At 37.2% G+C, this 17,333-nt stretch overlaps 4 protein-coding genes across 6 annotated transcripts; 2 read left to right on the top strand and 2 right to left on the bottom strand.

Moving 5' to 3' along the window:
- Window positions 1–607: 607 nt before the first annotated feature.
- On the bottom strand, window positions 608–4,270 carry LOC125215672 (katanin p60 ATPase-containing subunit A1-like). Its single transcript, XM_048117168.1, has 7 exons — window positions 3,917–4,270; window positions 3,184–3,655; window positions 2,433–2,630; window positions 1,846–2,090; window positions 1,507–1,665; window positions 1,308–1,395; window positions 608–1,176 (listed from the first exon to the last, which is right to left on the bottom strand). The coding sequence occupies exons 1-7, from the start codon at window positions 4,036–4,038 to the stop codon at window positions 895–897; spliced, it is 1,566 nt and encodes a 521-aa protein (XP_047973125.1). The 5' UTR covers window positions 4,039–4,270; the 3' UTR covers window positions 608–894.
- An 855-nt stretch (window positions 4,271–5,125) lies between these two features.
- On the top strand, window positions 5,126–8,273 carry LOC125212067 (D-glycerate 3-kinase, chloroplastic). The gene is made up of 12 exons (XM_048112104.1): window positions 5,126–5,384; window positions 5,956–6,341; window positions 6,446–6,525; window positions 6,608–6,659; window positions 6,751–6,792; window positions 6,874–6,952; window positions 7,027–7,058; window positions 7,137–7,205; window positions 7,360–7,434; window positions 7,542–7,658; window positions 7,745–7,795; window positions 7,893–8,273. The coding sequence occupies exons 1-12, from the start codon at window positions 5,168–5,170 to the stop codon at window positions 8,034–8,036; spliced, it is 1,344 nt and encodes a 447-aa protein (XP_047968061.1). The 5' UTR covers window positions 5,126–5,167; the 3' UTR covers window positions 8,037–8,273.
- A 1,409-nt stretch (window positions 8,274–9,682) lies between these two features.
- On the bottom strand, window positions 9,683–11,192 carry LOC125212068 (protein CDI-like). The gene is made up of 2 exons (XM_048112106.1): window positions 10,951–11,192; window positions 9,683–10,874 (listed from the first exon to the last, which is right to left on the bottom strand). Exon 2 carries the CDS (start codon window positions 10,847–10,849, stop codon window positions 10,070–10,072), a length of 780 nt encoding a protein of 259 aa, XP_047968063.1. The 5' UTR covers window positions 10,850–10,874; window positions 10,951–11,192; the 3' UTR covers window positions 9,683–10,069.
- Window positions 11,193–11,962: 770 nt separating this feature from the next.
- Window positions 11,963–17,023, top strand: LOC125210779 (centromere protein C-like). 3 transcript variants are annotated; one of them, XM_048110366.1, is made up of 10 exons: window positions 11,963–12,163; window positions 13,069–13,208; window positions 13,313–13,401; window positions 13,497–13,599; window positions 13,708–13,883; window positions 14,070–15,023; window positions 15,163–15,245; window positions 16,142–16,211; window positions 16,303–16,410; window positions 16,675–17,023. In XM_048110366.1, exons 1-10 carry the CDS (start codon window positions 12,017–12,019, stop codon window positions 16,794–16,796), a joined length of 1,992 nt encoding a protein of 663 aa, XP_047966323.1. In that variant the 5' UTR covers window positions 11,963–12,016; the 3' UTR covers window positions 16,797–17,023. The 3 variants fall into 3 exon arrangements, with proteins under 3 accessions (XP_047966323.1, XP_047966322.1, XP_047966324.1); XM_048110365.1 differs by having other exon boundaries at window positions 14,052–15,023; XM_048110367.1 differs by lacking the exons at window positions 13,069–13,208; window positions 13,313–13,401 and having other exon boundaries at window positions 12,040–12,163; window positions 14,052–15,023.
- The last annotated feature ends 310 nt before the right edge of the window (window positions 17,024–17,333 follow it).

Raw genomic sequence — 17,333 nt, 5'->3', positions numbered from 1 at the left:
CTACCAAATGAATGAGTCGATTTATCCCACATTGTATATGACAAAATCGAATTTGGCTTTCGTAATTAGTCAACTTACATGGCCGTTCGCTTTTCGTTTTGTGAAAACATTATATACTATGAATTAAAGTATTAGGGGATTTCTATAAAAATTACCAGATATTTATAGTTAGTTAAGTAATCTTTCCACGAAATTCGATCATTAAAATATTTTTTATATTAATGGATCATATATTTTAGTGCAAGCATTTAAATATATTTGTATTAGGCATTTATGTTTGTAAGTACATTCAAATGCATACTAGTCCAACTCCATCATATTTATTATCAGAAATAAGAGCCTAATATATTCAAGCGTTTGGTTAAAATCTAAAAAAATCCCAATATTTAAAGAACTGCATTTTTGCAGCCAACATTAGCCTAATTTAATAAAATTAATATCCCAAAGTTTCCCTCGTGAAAAAATCCTTACAATATTGGGATATTTTTTTGACAAAATTCAAACGTCACAAATAAACTACAGTAAAAAGACTCCCCAAGTTCTTGGAAGATGTTCCAACTCAAAAGAAAAAAAAAAAGAAAAAAAAAAAAGGTCACACCACACAGAATTAGAAGAAATGCAGATCGATTTCTCGATACAAAGATCAATAAAGATTTGTATCATTAGTAGATATGTTAAAAATAGGAAGAACACGAGAGAACTTGAGAAGCTTCTCACCATAAACAAACAGCTCATAAAATGCAGATACATGAGGAATAAAAAGGCTTCGGGGCTAATGTTTGTATCGTCGCATGATAGTAGCAAACCAAACAGACGAAGCACCGAGACCAACAAGAAGGATATTGGGAAAGAGTCGAAGGGAAGAATTGTACCGAATATAACAGGAGACTCAGTTTAAGCTGATCCAAAATCAGCAAACCACTTCTCATGTTTCTCAATATCAGCTGCTGAAACACTAGGCTGGACCTTGGTGATGGCTTCTAGAAAGTCACACATTGCAATCGGATCGTTTGAAATCTCATCCTTGGCCATGTTCTTGATCTCATCTCGTGTCTTTCCTGCTATCTTGCGCCTCATGCCATTCAATGAAGCATCACGACAAACATTTGTCAGATCGTCTCCACTGTATCCCTCCGTACGGCGGGCAACATCGTCAATATCTACATCTGGAGCCACCTGATGGCATTGATTATGAGATCGGGAAATCCCAAAACAGCAGCATAAGTCCACATGAAAAAAAAAAGAGACAAAAGTACTTTTGGAAGTTATGATATTCCCATGTCAATGAACTGATCAATAAATGTTACCTCTACAGTTTTCACATTTATCCGTATCAGCTCCTTGCGACTTTCAAAATTTGGTAAAGGGATGTAGATTCTTTTCTCCAACCGCCTCCTGCATTCATTGTGGAAAAATCAAGAGGTAAAGTTAGGTAACTAGTAATGACTAAGTTTAAACTTATAGCAGAAAATTAAACTATAAATGAAAATGAAAACAAGGCCTAACCTCAATGCTTCATCTATATCCCAAGGAAAATTTGTAGCTGCTAAAACCATCACAATCTTGCGTGTGCCGTCCTCATTGGTTGAGGAAGCATTGACCCCATCTACCTGAACTAGAAGTTCAGACTTCACTCTCCTGGATGATTCGTGTTCTCCAGAAGCCCTAGAAAAATGGGAAAAATTCATGAATCAGGGGGCTTGGCTCAGAACTTACAATTTGTGAGCCAACTATATCCTACGATGAACTTGACCTAGAAGAAACGATTCCCATGAAGACATGCAGAATAAAGACTTTACTCCCATAATCCCATTATAAATTAAGAGAGAAGTGATTTCTTCTTACCCACGAGAATTGCACAGAGAATCTATCTCATCTATAAATATGGTACTTGGAGCATGAGCTCGTGCCAGATCAAATAAACACCGAACCATTCTTTCACTTTCTCCACGCCATTTTGAAGCCAAGGTCGCAGAAGAAACATTGAAAAATGTTGTCCCGCATTCAGTTGCAACCGCTTTAGCAAGAAGAGTTTTTCCAGTACCTGGGGGGCCAAACATGAGGACACCTTTCCACGGCCTGCGAATTCCCTGGGACAACAGAACTTTTAGATCATAGTTTTCTGTAGATCTTAATCACTCTATCAAATAAACACAGGTTAACTGCTCTATCATTTAAAACACATGCAGCTAAGAAAGAACAGTACTAAGTTCTAACAGATGCCCACATTCATCAACTTCAGAAAAACTAAGCAGTATCAAAGTGGATCACTCACCATTAAGATCTACTCTGGATTCCAGATCAAGTTAGACAAACAGACTAGAAACTAGAAAGATAAGCAAGCAACATATATTAAGAAAAAGTAAACTAGCTAGGTAGGTATGAGCATGACAAGAGTGTAGGATCATTTATCTTCAACCAATATTGAATACCTGGAAATATTCAGGCATCCACAGAGGAAGCACCACAGCTTCCTCTAATAGTCTTTTTGCTTCACTTAGCCCAGCCACATCATCCCATCTAACACCAGGACTGGAATCCAAGACATCCCTTTCAAGCATAGCTGCCAAGTCAGCATCAGGCCCTTCATACTGTACTTTTTTGGGTTTTCCCTCTTCAGCATCCCCATTCTAAATATTAACAAAGTTATGCAAATTACAAGGAGCATATGAATGGATGGTTGAATAAGAACAAACCGAAAAATAATTAATAAGCAGAGTTCATATGTAGCAATTTTTTTAAAATAACTTTACAAAAAAAAAACAGGAAAACTCAATCTTGTGAGTATATGTCAAGCATTCTTATGATGTAGATTTTTCATCAAGCGTAGGAATGACAGCATTTTTTTATCTGTTACTTTATTGGAAAAGATAAACATAAAAGAACACCTATTATCATGAGCATCAAATTATTTCCTAAACTATCCAGATCAGATTTAATATCCACATGAATACTCGAATATGCATAAAGTATTAAGCACAACCATATCTAGTAGTAATTACATCCGGAAGGAGAAATAAGCTTATTAGTTGTTAAAGACCACACTTATCTCTAGCCGTAGTTATATGGTCTCTTAAATGACAAACTATAACAGAGAAAAAGTGTCCAAATATTTATATTTCTAAGTCCTAGAGTTAACAAGCACACTGAAAAATAACTACAGCTTCTAGCACTGTAACTTACTACGGAATCTGATTTCCCTGAGCCTGAGGTAGACTTGGCAGAGCCTTTCTTAACAGTAGTTGATGCTCGGACTCCAGTGTTGACCTTACTAGAAGCACCTGTCCTACCTCCACGTGGAGCTGTTTTAGCTGCACCCCCACGAGCCCAAGTAGGATCTTGTGGTGACTTCCTCGTACCCACTTGACCGCTTCTTGCAGGTCTCCTACCTGTATGATCTCGACTAGGAGGCCTCCACACATCAGGGTCATCCATAGGAGTGCCAGAAGACGTAGGGTACTCATCGAGTGGTTGGAAAACAAAAGATGATTTGGTCGAAATAGGAGGAGAACCAGGCCGTCTACCAACATGAACGTCCTTAAACGACCTTTTCTCAGCATCTAACTGCTTCACTACCTCTGTTTCTTCTGATATGGCTTTTTTCACATTCATCCATTTCGTACGAAGCAATGGGTCATCAACTGTATTCAAATGCCTAACACAAAAATCGACGATCTCAAATGACATTGCAGATTAAATCAGATTAATGAAACAGTTTTCACCCAGAAAACATACATTCAATAAAAATTAGTAACAAAATCCAACCCTTCTTTAATTTCCTATTCTCATTATTCTTGCACGACTTAATTATTATCAGATTAGCCCAAATTATGAAGAAATGAAATTGGAACAGATAGCAAAGGGAAATTGGGCAAGCGAAAATTCACAAAATATGAAGAGAGAAAAGGTAAATTACTTGTTGATCTGAGCAATGGCTCCATCGAAGAAGATAACGGCAGTGTCGTAGAGTCCTTCCACTGCGTACTCTCTAGCTAGCTTCACATGATCTTGCAATCCTGCTAGAGAAGCACCTACCATTTGTACTATTCCTCTCTCAAACAAATCCAATAGGATTGGCTAAGTTAGGGTTTGAATACCTAACTGAAATCAAGAAAATCTGCAGGTGGGTTGGTGAAATGAAACGCAAAGGATACGTATAAATGGTGTGTGGGTTCAAATTTGGTGGAGTTGACGCCACAGAATTGGGGACGACGGTCACCTCCTCCACGGAAGAAATGTGAGTCTGTATTATGATTTGTTTTAGGATTTTTTTTAAGCGATCTCTTTTCTAACTGTTTGATTTGTTTGATTTTATAATAAAGTGTGAATTAAAAAAGAAATAGTAGAATATGGAGGCTATACTATTACTATTTAGAAATATTCCAATTAGAATTTTAAAATATGAATTGAAAAAAATTAGTAGAAGGTGGAATTTACTATTTATGAAATATTCAAACCAAAAATCGTAAAGTGGAACCCCGATAAACCCGATTGCTAAAATGGGACTGATTCTTTAACAAGGATTATTATTTTTAATAAAATGGGACTGATTCTTTAACAAGGATTATTATTTTTAAAAAGTATCATAGTTACTGCCAAAAAAGAATTCTATAGACGAATACACAATATCATAAATTTGGAAATTTGGGAGGGGCATATATAGAATGAAGAATTAAAGCATAACATCGATGGAATGGAGCCCATAGTTATAAATATAAGGAGGCCCATTTCTAACGTGACACAAGAAAATATGGACAAGAAATGAGTGATGCTCAAAGCTCATGGTCCTTCAAACTTTGAAGTTCAAATTCATGGAAAAAGATAAAAGTAAACATTAATTTAGTAAGCAACTGTGTTGGAGAAATTAAAAAGAAAATCATAGTAGTTCATTTTATTATTAGGTTAATGATATTATATTTATTCAAATTTTGGTTAAAAATAGTACATACTAGTAAAATATAATCAAAATTCAGTTGAGAGTGTAAATTCATTATTCTTTTTGCAATTGATAATAGTGAATTTACGGAGGGCATTTAAATGACTCAATCCATCCGACGTGGCAGAATTGAAAATCCTTGTGAGCCATGCAACACTGATCGTCTTTGCGAATATTTTACCACAAAAATACCAATTTTGTATTCCTTCCCCATTTGCAGAGGTGATAACAATGGCGGTGCTGACTGTACTAACCCCGCCAACGTCATCGGCATCCTCACGCCGCATTTTATATAATTTTAATCAAAATGACTCTACCAATTGCTATTTTTGGAGGAAGAATATTTCCAAATGGACTCCACCACTTCCCACAATCCCCGCAGTTTCTACACGCAAAATCGGAGCGCCTCACTCACACCTACACTCGATGCAGTCTTCGAATTCATCAGGTAATTTTTTTGAATCAGATTAATTTGGTTTGATTCTGTGCTTGAAACCGGTGATCTAAAATTTCAGTTCCTTACGTAGATGATTTGATATATTTTTTTTTCAATTTCTGGTTTAGAGAGTTCTGTATTCGGAATTGATTGAAGGTTGATGATGTTTGTTGAATTTCAGATTTTTAAATTGTGGTTGATTTATCTTTGATATGATTATGTTATTCATAAACTGTGAAATTGCCCTGTAAATGTGATTTGCAGAGCATTATTATACCTTATTTTGTCTAGAAAAAATTGAAATCTGTTTCGTAGATTGGTAGGGGTGAAAAAATGAAGATCGAACCATAATCTCCTCTTAAGGATGTTCTTCAACTGCTAAAATAATTTAGTCAACGGAAATCTGCTGGTTAATATAGGGGCTAATTAGGCATTAATGAAATCATGATAAGTGCATCATATTTGAATTGTTCTGAACCATTGATCTACTTTTTTGCAACATACTGTAGTTCATAAAATGCTGCTGGTATTTTTATTTTATCAATCAAGTCTTTTTCCTTACTGAGCCTTCATTATGATGCAGGGAGTGGATGTTCATGGATAAAAGACACATCTTCTTTTCATGATAAAACTGCTGGTCAGGAAAGGAGGGAAGCTTTGTCAGTTTCCGCGCTTCCTACAAAAACAGCTCAAGTTGCTGCAGTGGAGGATCTCTATGATTTTATATGCTCGGGTCCTCTCCTGGACAAAGTCAGTCTGACCCCGGATAAGGTGGCTGAATCCATCGACAAGTGGATCTTATGTGGATCACAGCTCTGCAGATTGTTTCGCCTAAATGAACTCTTTCTGACCGAGCCTCAAAAAATCCGGATATACCATTACTATATACCAGTTTTCTTGTGGTGTGAAGAGGAAATCAGTCTTCACAGTTCTAATTTCAAAGATGAAGATGATATCCCCCCATTAGTGGTACAATTCAGATGATTTCTTCGATAGTAACTCTATTGTATCTTCAATAGATAGTAAAGGCTTATGGCTTTCATATTTTGTAATTTCATATCCTGTCAATGCAGATTGGTTTCAGTGCACCACAAGGCTGTGGCAAGACCACACTCGTATTCGCCCTGAGTTTCCTTTTCGAAATCACTGGGAGGTAGAGTATAAAACGGTAATATTAGTTGAAAGTATGATTTGATCATCATTGCAAGATGTTAAAACTGATAACTCAATTTCAGAAAGACTGCAACTATATCCATAGATGATTTTTATCTGACCGCGGAGGGCCAGGTAAATCTTTTCATTATGTCTCGTACTGATCATGGTGGGTTCTCCCTTTTGATGTATTTTTACTATTGTAAAACTGGAATATCCATTTTAGGGCAAACTGCGAGAGAGCAATCCTGACAATGCACTTCTAGAGGTAGCTAGAATATTGTCTTCCCTTGAATGAATTTCTTTCTCATCACTGTTGTTTGTTTACCATAAAATCTTCAACCTTCAGTTCCGTGGAAATGCTGGAAGCCATGATCTTCCCTTTTCAGTTGAGACACTGACATCCCTGCAAAAATTGACAAGAGAAGGTTAGACAAACAACAGTTGTTTCTTGTTTTCCTTGTTTTGATTATGTTGTGTTGGCATAATATGCGAGTTTCAGGCACAAAAATGAAGCTTCCTCGTTATGACAAGGTAGGCACACAAGACCAGACTCTTCTTCTCAAAATGTTTGGGATGTGAAGCATTTAGTATTGTTCTTTTATCTTCCAGTCTGCATATAAAGGTCGAGGTGACAGAGCTGACCCTTCAACGTGGCCAGAAGTGGAGGGCCCTCTCTCGGTAGGTGGTTCACAATAGTAGTTGATTAAAAAACATAGCTGGTTAAAAAGTCTAATTTAGTAAGTCAAGCTTGATTAAGGTTGTATTGAGCGAAATTAAGGCACTTGACATTGGATGTAACATTGATTATGAGTCGTCTTTTCACTTTCATTAGGCTATCCTGTTTGAGGGTTGGATGCTTGGTTTTAAGCCTGTACCTGCTGAAGTTGTGAAAGCTGTCGACCCACAGGTTTGAGAAGTAGGACGTAGAAATTTCTTCTCTTCGTCCACTTCTGTATCTTATAATTATATCAGTCAAATGTGGTTGTAAGCTCACTTATGGACAAATTCTTGCAGCTGGAAGTAATTAATAAAAACCTAGAAGCCTACTATGATGCATGGGACAAGTTCATCAACTCATGGATAGTTATCAAGATTAAGGATCCCAGTTACGTTTATCAGTGGCGATTGCAGGTAAGCTGCAGTTGCATTCCTTCTTAGTATCTTTTAGAAAATGTTACTGTGCGGTCTCTCTGACGACTTCCTTGGGGCGTCTACAGGCAGAGATTGCCATGAGAGATGATGGAAAACCTGGAATGTCCGATGAGGAGGTAAATTCGAGATCTAAATGCTACTCAATGATTCTATGCTCGATTGAAATATGCAGCTGTTACAAGTATGGTTGCTTTCTTGATGTTGCAATGGCAGGTTTTCGACTTCGTTTCAAGATATCTGCCAGCATACAAAGCATATCTCCCTACCCTCTATGCTGAAGGGCCAAGTGGGTCGGACCCGGACCATCTACTTGTGGTCGAAATCGACGAGGGCCGGAACCCCATCCTTGCCGATTAGGCCAACTCCTTGCAGGTTGTGCTTCAAATCTGGTATAACTTTTCAATGTGAATTAATTTTTTGATTTACCAATAGTAACAGTTCCAGTTTTGATATTCAACCTATTGTAACATTCTGGTGTTTTCTTTTCCGCAATATAAGTATCACTCCTCTTCCTTTTTCTCTTTTTTTAGGGAGTATCCGTCCTCTTCTGGTTGTATTGACAATTTATCTGGTATCATTAAGATTGAAACGACACTGACACGTGTACAATATTAGATTTATCTGAATCGATTAAGATTATTTTTGAGATTGCAACTAATTTAACTTTGCAAGGAAAATGGTTACATGATACATCTGATAGGAAAATGCATTGCAGTGTGTTTCTAAATGCAGCAACAGCAAATAGCATCCAAGCAGCATTCACAAGTCTCAGCACAGCACCAACAGCAACACATCGTAAAGAAGCTGTGCCACAACAAACACACCTACTTTTAGTCTTCTTCCTGTGTCTAGTGTGTGTATATGTGTGTGTTAGAGAGAGAATAGATGCATATACTTCATGTTCATAAGTTCAAGATCACCAAGCAATATATATGAACCCCTAAATAATAATAGTATTATTTCTTGAAGAATGAAAAGAAAGTTGTGATGAGAGAGAGAGGAACCAAGCATAAAGGCATCCTTTCTGGTCGCGCCGTTGGTTGATATGATCGGAGTAGGACAAGCTCTGTTGCGGTGGTGGCGCCTGCATTTTCTTCACACAATTCTTCTCACCAGTCCAAGATGTTGATCAAATTTTGTTACTCCAGAAAGGCTTTGAGAGTCTCACTTATAATTTCCCACATTGTATTTAATGCTTAGGTAGCAGTTGCCAAGATAACACTTTTCATGAATTTCAGCGGTTGGAACAGTTGAATTCTATCATACCACATTAATTCAGCCATAGGTTGCAGAAAGATACATCTTTTTTTAGTATTCACCTTCTTCACAACTAAGCTGGCAAGTTAAATAACTAATTAAGGACTAAGGAGCATTAGGTGGCGGTTCACCTACTATATTTACTCCATAACAATCTTTATGGAGACACAACTTATCTATCTGGTTAGTGTCTGTTCGATTCTACCGATTAGGCCCGGATGGAATATTTACCTTGGCCTAACGGCATTGGTAGCCCGGTAAACACATCTAGGTTGCCCTTGTTACGCCATCGGTCCACAAACAATCGGCCTTTTAACTAGATACCGTATCACAACAATTGGATGCGATAATATATGTTCCTCGGGAAGAGATCCTACTTATAGTCCCTCTTTCCGGGATTGCCCCTGACCCTTTCCCTCTCCAATAACCATGTTCATGCTCGAAGTTATCTTATCTTTCCTACCAAACCGCAATAAGAAAAGGTGATATTATGTGTAAGAATGTGGGTGGAATCTGTCATAATCACATGGAACTGGCATCCATGTGCGCACATGAAATTATCTGTCACTTTTACAGATGCTAAAACAAGAGGGAGCACACAATTTCACAGCCACATAATATAAGATCTTCTAAATAAATGGAGCACTTATTCATGCCAATTGTATGCATAAGCATAAATGCACATTTCTGTTTGAAACCACAGCTGAAAATTACTAACCAAGAATGAGACAACTAACTTTGCCAGCTGCAGATTAATGTCAGATATTATTGATGCAGTAATACAGAGACATACACATACTGTAATACAATGAGGCAAACTATAGCTAATGAAAACAACATCACACGACCAATATCGTGCTCGAAACGCATCTTTTACACTCTCTTCTTCTCTTCTTTTATTGTCCAAGTACTAATCACCATCAGATAAAAAAAATGCTCTTTGATCTAAAGAAATCTCAGATTTTATACCACCAACAAACAAAGGGGAAAGAATACATCTACAAGGAGATGCAACTATATAGCAACATAATACAAAACATCATCACCTCCACCACTTGACATAATCATCTAGCAAAACATGATCAAGTCATCAAACCCAATGGCGAAAGGAACAAACTCGTCTATGCACTCTCTTAATCTCCCTTCCTCACAGCGCCCGTCTGGTACTCCTCCAATTCACTCAGCCAAAGATCACCAAACTCACAATCCTTCCACTCCTTAAACCACGGCCCACCAAGCGTGTAATGTATGGCCTTAGGCAACGTGCTCTCATCGCCCTCAACAACCTTGTTGTGGCCTACAAGGAAGTTCCACACAAACGGGATCTCCCCAATCTCATCATCCTCCAGCCACTGAAACCTATGGAGAAACGCCCCCGTCTCATTATTCACTATCTCAGGGGTTAAGCTCCTATTCTTGGGGTGACCACAATTGTACAATACCATTGAAGACCAATTCTTCCTAGGATACACAGTCTGCACTGCACCATCCATCTTCGTGGTCTCCTTAGGCGTGTAGTCGTGCTGCACGCACATTATCGCGTACTTATCATCAATCAACTCCACTAGCTTCTTGATATCATCCAAGTACAAGAAATCACAATCCATAAACATGGCCCATCCCTCATAATTGGCTAGATAAGGCGTCAAGAACCGCGAAAACGAGAACTCGGTGCTCTCCAATTTCCCCCTCTCACGCCAATAAACCCCCTTTTCACGCAGCTCAGATTGCTTAACTGGGGAGATCTCAATTGGGATCGAAGCCCTCTTCAACAAAGAATAACGGCACACCTCATAAGCAATGTCTTCCCTAGGATCATACCCTACAAAAATCTTGAAACCCTTCGCATTCCCATTGGAGGCAGGATCGGAATTATGTACCTCGACGCCGTTGGAGGGATGCAAATCCGCCATGGGTTCCAGCCAGAAAGTGCAAAAGCTGCATCAAAACATATGGAAATACAATCAAGATCGCATTTTTATTGGGAAAAACAAGTGCAAAACAAGCAATCTACCTAGCTCAGCAGATCTGGGATGAGGGGGAAATAGGCGAATGCAGCATATGTGTAATGTAATGAGGAGTTGTGAAAGAGTTAATTGGGAAATGCGACGCGGAGAAGAGGTTTCCTGGTAGGAAGCAATGTCGTTTTCTTTGATTAGGATCACAAAAATTCAAGTGCAATAACGGAGGGAAGAGGAATTGCGCGTTTTAGCATTTCTTCACCACCAGAGAATGTCGGTTCAGTGATTGCGGAGATTTAGCGCTGTAAATTTAGGCTCCATTTATTTATTTCTCTCTTCATATTAGCATTGTAAACGCATTATTGATAATTTCATATCCCTTTTTCCTTTCTTTAATTGCATGTAAGGACGTCAGTGTAGTCCACGAGCCAAATTTATATCGTTAGAACTGAAAATTTCTAGTTCGATAAAATTAAAACTCGATTAGTCTGCACCTGATTAATCCGCAATCTGTCAGAGTCAAATAAAATTTTTATTATTTTATCTTTTTACTCTTAATTCGACATTTCATTGATAAATTTTATAATATAGATAACTAAAAGAATAACTATCAATTTTATATTAAATACACAAATTATATCTTGAATTTTTATTAATATAATAGTTGATAAATGAATTATAAACTTCAAATTTATTAAAAAATATTATTTAAATTTCTAAAACATGCATTAAATTTCATGAAATATCTCAAATATTAGTATTTGATCATGTTTGTGATCGAGTTAAGCATATATCTCAAATTTATCATAATTAAATATTTTATGAATATAACTAATTTTCATATTGCGATCATGTTAATCTTATCGGTAGTAATCCGATGAGCTCGCTTTTAGGGTTATGATTAGATTTTTATAACTAGAAAGAAATTACAACTCAATTAGTCTGCATCGGATTGAGTAGTAGCCGAACCGGCCCGATTAACATCCTAGTTCATGCAGAAAGAGAAAAATTATTATATAATCTCATGATTGTAGCAGAACGTCTTCCACCCAAATTCGAATTGCATTCTCAACCACCGTAAATCCAACGTTCTCTCTCACACACACAACACGCGGGCCAATGCTGAAGGAGGAGGCGGCGGCCGGCTCAGTCGACCCACTAAGAGGTCTCAGAGGGCTCTCACTCTTCCCGCGCACGATTAGGGCGTCAGCGGAAGCTCCGGTGCCCTCCGACCTAGATTCCATCCACAATACCATGAAATCTCTGGTATCAATCTTCAATTTCATGTGTTCTCGTGTGCCCAAGCTCCACGCGCATATGAATTTTAGCATTGTATTTTTAGATTTTGTGCTTCCTCTATTTTATTATTGCTAGAGTTACTTCTGTCTCTATGCAACTACATACTCCCTCTATTCAACTCAATTTCTATTCGGCATGATTTTTGTTATGTGAATTTGTTAAACATGGATCAAGAGGAAGAATAAGGACATTGTCACCATTGTAGAAGGTTTGAACAAGGAGAGAATCTGTTGTTATTTTTTATTAGCTTGTTTTTCAACCATTACAGATTGTCTCATGTTATAGGAGACTGCAATATTGAACCTTACTATTACACGAAGGAAGCATAGCATGAATAAGTGTGTATGAGACTAAACAAGCTAGTATAATAAAGAAAGTTGACTCAGCACTATCTTGTGAGTTGTCTTCCTGTGTTGATTTTTTGATTTATAACATAATTGAGTAGAGAAGAATAAAGTAAGAGAGAATGATGTTTCCATTTTAGTAAATGTGTCAATTAGAATCGAACATCCTAAGAAACAAAATGTATCACGTACGGGGAGTACTTAAGTTTGTCTAAAGAATGAAAATCAGCTCATGACCCTTCGTATCTAAACTGTGGCTTGCGTGTATTTTACAATCATTTTATTTCAATTTTGTGGACGTGCTTCAGCTTCATCTAATGGTCAAGTGTTTGGTAATAAACTGCTGGCATCTTGGCTTGGAGCTGAGAGAATGGACAAGAAGTAGTTTGAAAATCAACTGGTTTTATTCGAATTTGATATTTTAGAAGTTTGTTTCTCCAACTAGTGGTGAACTAATATGAACACTTATTTGCAATGAGCACTATAGTCCGAGTTTTTCCTAACTCTCTTTTCCGGGGCTCATATTAGAAAGAGTTAAGGAGTCTCGCTGAAAATGTGGATGTCACTAATGACATTGCGGAAAAAGCTAAGGATAGGCCACAAGAGCGAAGACCAGGTCTTGGACTTCCCCGTAAGAAGGCTTCATTTTCTCTGAAACCAAGTATTAGGTGATGTTTTGGGGCTTAAAATATTTTAGCTTTCATTTTCAGTGCTGCACTGAAGGATTTATGAGTTGATTATAATAAACATTGTACTTTCGCCTTCACTACAGTCACCCTCCAGTCAATTTGGAGCCAACTTTAAACATTGATCACCTCCAAGATCCAGATGCCTTTTTTGATGCTTATGAGAGGACTGAAAGTAACTATTTGTGCTTCACCTGACTTGTTATCTTCAGCATATGCTATTTGTTGCCTTGTAGCTCTATCCTGTTCTCATGATTTTGTCTGTTGCAGATGCCAAAAAAGAGATGCAAAAACAACTAGGTGTTAGTATGGACAATATAGACCTTTATAAACCATCAAATCATAAGCGCCGTCGTCGTCCGGGAATTTTAGGGTATATTTAGATTTTTGTGTGCTGTATTCACTGTTTTGTGAGGCAATAAACGAGATTATTACTGATAAAGAAATATTTACCTGATCGATAAATTTCTATAAATTACAGGAAGTCATATAATTACAAGCACCGTTACTCCTCAACGCCTTCTGAAAATGATGACATGTGGATGTCCTCCCAAGAGACAGTGTCTCAGGACATTCCAAGTCCGCCTAAAGATGTGTTACAGAAGTTAATTAACCCTGATCCTAATGTTTGTGACGTGGAAGAAGTTGACTTGGCTGGTGAGTAGATAATGTTGAATTTATAGTCAAAAGCATATTTCAGATACAGAAGGGTGGTTTTTTTATTTCTGATTCTCCTTTCTTGTTGCTACAAATACATTTTTAATCTTATACTATTGACTTAGCAATTACTATTAATCTCATATCATGTGTACTTTGGCTCACCAGAATCTATGAATAAAACAGAGGATCGAGACAATGATATGTTGGAGGAACTGTTGTCCTGTAATGATGATGATTTGGAAGGTGAGGGAGCCTTGAATATCTTGCAGGAGCGGTTGAAGATCAAACCTCTTGATATGGAGAAGCTGTACTGCTTGACTGAACTTCCTGATGTTGGAAGGACTAATGTTTTAACCTCACCAGGAAGTTATCAAAGGCAGCACAGGAGTTCACTGGTTTTAGATAGTGTGCTGACAAGTTTGAATAAGAAACCTCGTATGGAACAAGAACTTGTGGAAAGTCCAGCTAATTCTGTATCTTCACCAACTCCTCCGAGAAATCCGTTTGGATCCTTATCTTTATTGAAAAAGAAGATTTTTCAGCCTAACCCTCTCAGAGATCCATTTTCACCACAGGACATTGATCTTTGTCCGCACCCAAATTCTTCTCCTGCCGACCCCAAGGATAACCTACTTGGACAGGTCGATATCCGAAACGATTTAGGACATGAGTTGGAATCACATGTAGAGTTTGGTCGTACTGAATCTGCAATACCTGATATAAATTCTCAACAAGGAAATCAAAATGCTGGTTGTCTGCTGGAACAGTCTCTAAGTGAAAATGAAAGCATGCAAAGAGAAAGTGGCAGTACTAGGGAACAAGCTTCTCCTGCCCAACTCAGGGATAAGATAGTTGGACTGGCTGATGCTGTTTCTGCACAGGCCAGGGATAAGGTAGTTGGGCAGGCTGATGTGCCTAAGGAGTTGGACATGTTTAGTGAGATGGAGTCAAATGTAGAGTTTAATAGCAAAAATTTACCAGTTTGTAATTTGGATAAACATCAAGTAAATGAAAATACTGATGGTCCTCCTGAGCAGCTTGGAGATGAGAATGCAAGCATACCAAGCATGGATGCCAATAGTAGGCAAAATGAAGAACCAAATAAAAACATTGGAGACTCTATGAACACTAATAAGAGTAAGACCTCTTTTAGCATGATATTTAGCTATATAAGTTGTGGCATGCTTCAAATGCTACATTTGGAAATAGAAGATAATCATTTTCTGTTTTGCTTATTTTAATGTTAAATGTAAATAAATATATACTCATGTGGCAGATGAATCAGATCCTTCTGTAGATGATAAGGAAGGCAGGGGTGATGCATCCACCAGAGAAAAAATTATTCCAGAGCAACAAGAGGTTGTTTCCCTTTTTCTTGTTAATTTCTCTTGTTACTTGCTCTTGGTTTTTGTCAATACAATGCGAATATCTTTGCTTTCTTCTGGAGTTTTTCAATTTATTTCGTATTGCGATTAGTCCTTGTTAGCTTTGAAAGCAGTTTGGCATTTCAATTGTAAACCATGTGTTGTTTCTTCCTAGTGACATTTTAGCATTTCTCTTATGAAAAACAATTTTTTTTACAAGTACTTAATGCATGGTTCACTGTTTCTTCCTTTGTGATGATTTATCTCAAATTGGTGATTATGGCAAAAATCATTTTGCACATGCTTTATTCTGATGTGTATTAGGCAAAATTCTCTGTCCTTAATCCTTATAACAGCTGGGCACATAACTCAGGATGCCTTTTTTGTTATATGTCACACCATGCCCCCCAACATCTCCCTTATTTTCTAGGTTTGTCTATTCCTTTCTATTATGAACTGTTGATGACATGGTCCTGATGGATGGCTTGAGTATCTACATGTAGTGGATTCAGTTCTCAGCTGGTGTTCCCATAAAATTTCGTTAAATCCCTGCAACACAAAGTACTCAAAACAAATGAAGTATTTCTAAAGCCTTTACTTGCTATATTTTTGCTTTCCTTACATTAAATTTGAGTGTAATGTTAGTACTGATCTCCCATTTTCTTTCCCTTTTTTTTGCTTCTGATTCCTTCCATTTTAAATCTTGCATTGCCATAAAAGACTAGTAGAGTGGTTGTTGTATGATATTATGTTGTTCTATCCTGTATCATGCTAATATCAGAATTTCATGAATCACCTCAAAATGTGCAGATCTCGTCTTTATTATAGGTACATGATTTTCCCAGTTTATTGGCTAACATAATAACATTGAAGTTGTGTGCTCTATTTCAGGTGCGAGCTGCCAAGCTGAAAAGAGGAAAACGTATTAGAGATGCACATCCCATGAGGAAAAGTCTTGCAGGTGTTTATTTATGGAGTTACCCTCTGTGTAGAATGTACTATCAATATTTTTTTAGCTTGCCTTATTCAGTATGTGCTGATTGATACTGCAGAAGCTGGCACATCATTCGAAACTGGAGTTAGAAGAAGCAAAAGAGTTAGGATGAGACCACTAGAATACTGGAAAGGAGAGAGATTCTTATACGAACGAGTTGAAGACGGTGAGTATTTTTTGCATTTGAATGCTCATAGTATTTTTTTCTTGAAGATATATACTAATTCTTATAAACCAGTTTTCCTATCTATCCTAGGAGTTGTGGCATATAGTGAAACACTAACCTGAGCCAGACAAATTTTGTTGTTTTATGTAAATAATCAATAGAATTCGATCCCCCTGCTATCCAGAAGCTAACATTTGATTTCTTCATCTGTCATGATACTCATCAGGCAGTAATTTCCTAAATGATACATTTCTGGTGTTGTAGGCTTGGAGTTGATCGGCCTAAAATACATCTCTCCTGGAAAGGGTAACGATAGCCTGAAAGTGAAGCCGTATATCTTGTCGGATAAATACAAGGATATTCTTGATCTGGCAGCTCGCCATTGAGTACGTGTACATGTGATCATTTTGTTGAGGTTTGATACATTGGTAGGCTCTATCCCCTTACGTACATATGAAACTTTAGATCTTTTCTTGTAATCAAAGCAGGGAGGGATTGTGAAGAGATCTCCATCAATCCTATTGATGAGACTAGTGTAGTGTTTAAAAACAAGAAGAAAAAAATATTTCAATAAAAATGCCACGAATTTTCAGTTTGTGGTATGTATCTACAATTCTTCATGGTAGCATTAACTAAGAATTATATTTAATTCAAAAAAAATTAAACTTCAATATAACACACAAGTATAAGAAGACTCTCAAGCTCACAAGTGAAGAGTCATGCCAATTTGGAGTGAGAGATACATATAAAATCAAATATTTCATCATTTATAGAGAAATTTGACCACTCTATTGTATTTTCCTATATCAAATTTAGATTTGTAATACTAGTCACGTGCGACTAATTTATCGGAATACTTGGTATGTAGAAGTAGGCTTTTTGCAAACACATGTTTTCTAAATGTTGAGTATGCAATTATTTTT

The sequence above is a fragment of the Salvia hispanica genome, chromosome 3 (genome assembly GCF_023119035.1).
Source record: "Salvia hispanica cultivar TCC Black 2014 chromosome 3, UniMelb_Shisp_WGS_1.0, whole genome shotgun sequence".
In the NCBI taxonomy this organism is placed as follows: domain Eukaryota; kingdom Viridiplantae; phylum Streptophyta; class Magnoliopsida; order Lamiales; family Lamiaceae; genus Salvia; species Salvia hispanica.
Note: the sequence above shows the minus strand (reverse complement) of the source record. Positions and strands in the feature narration are given on the sequence as shown.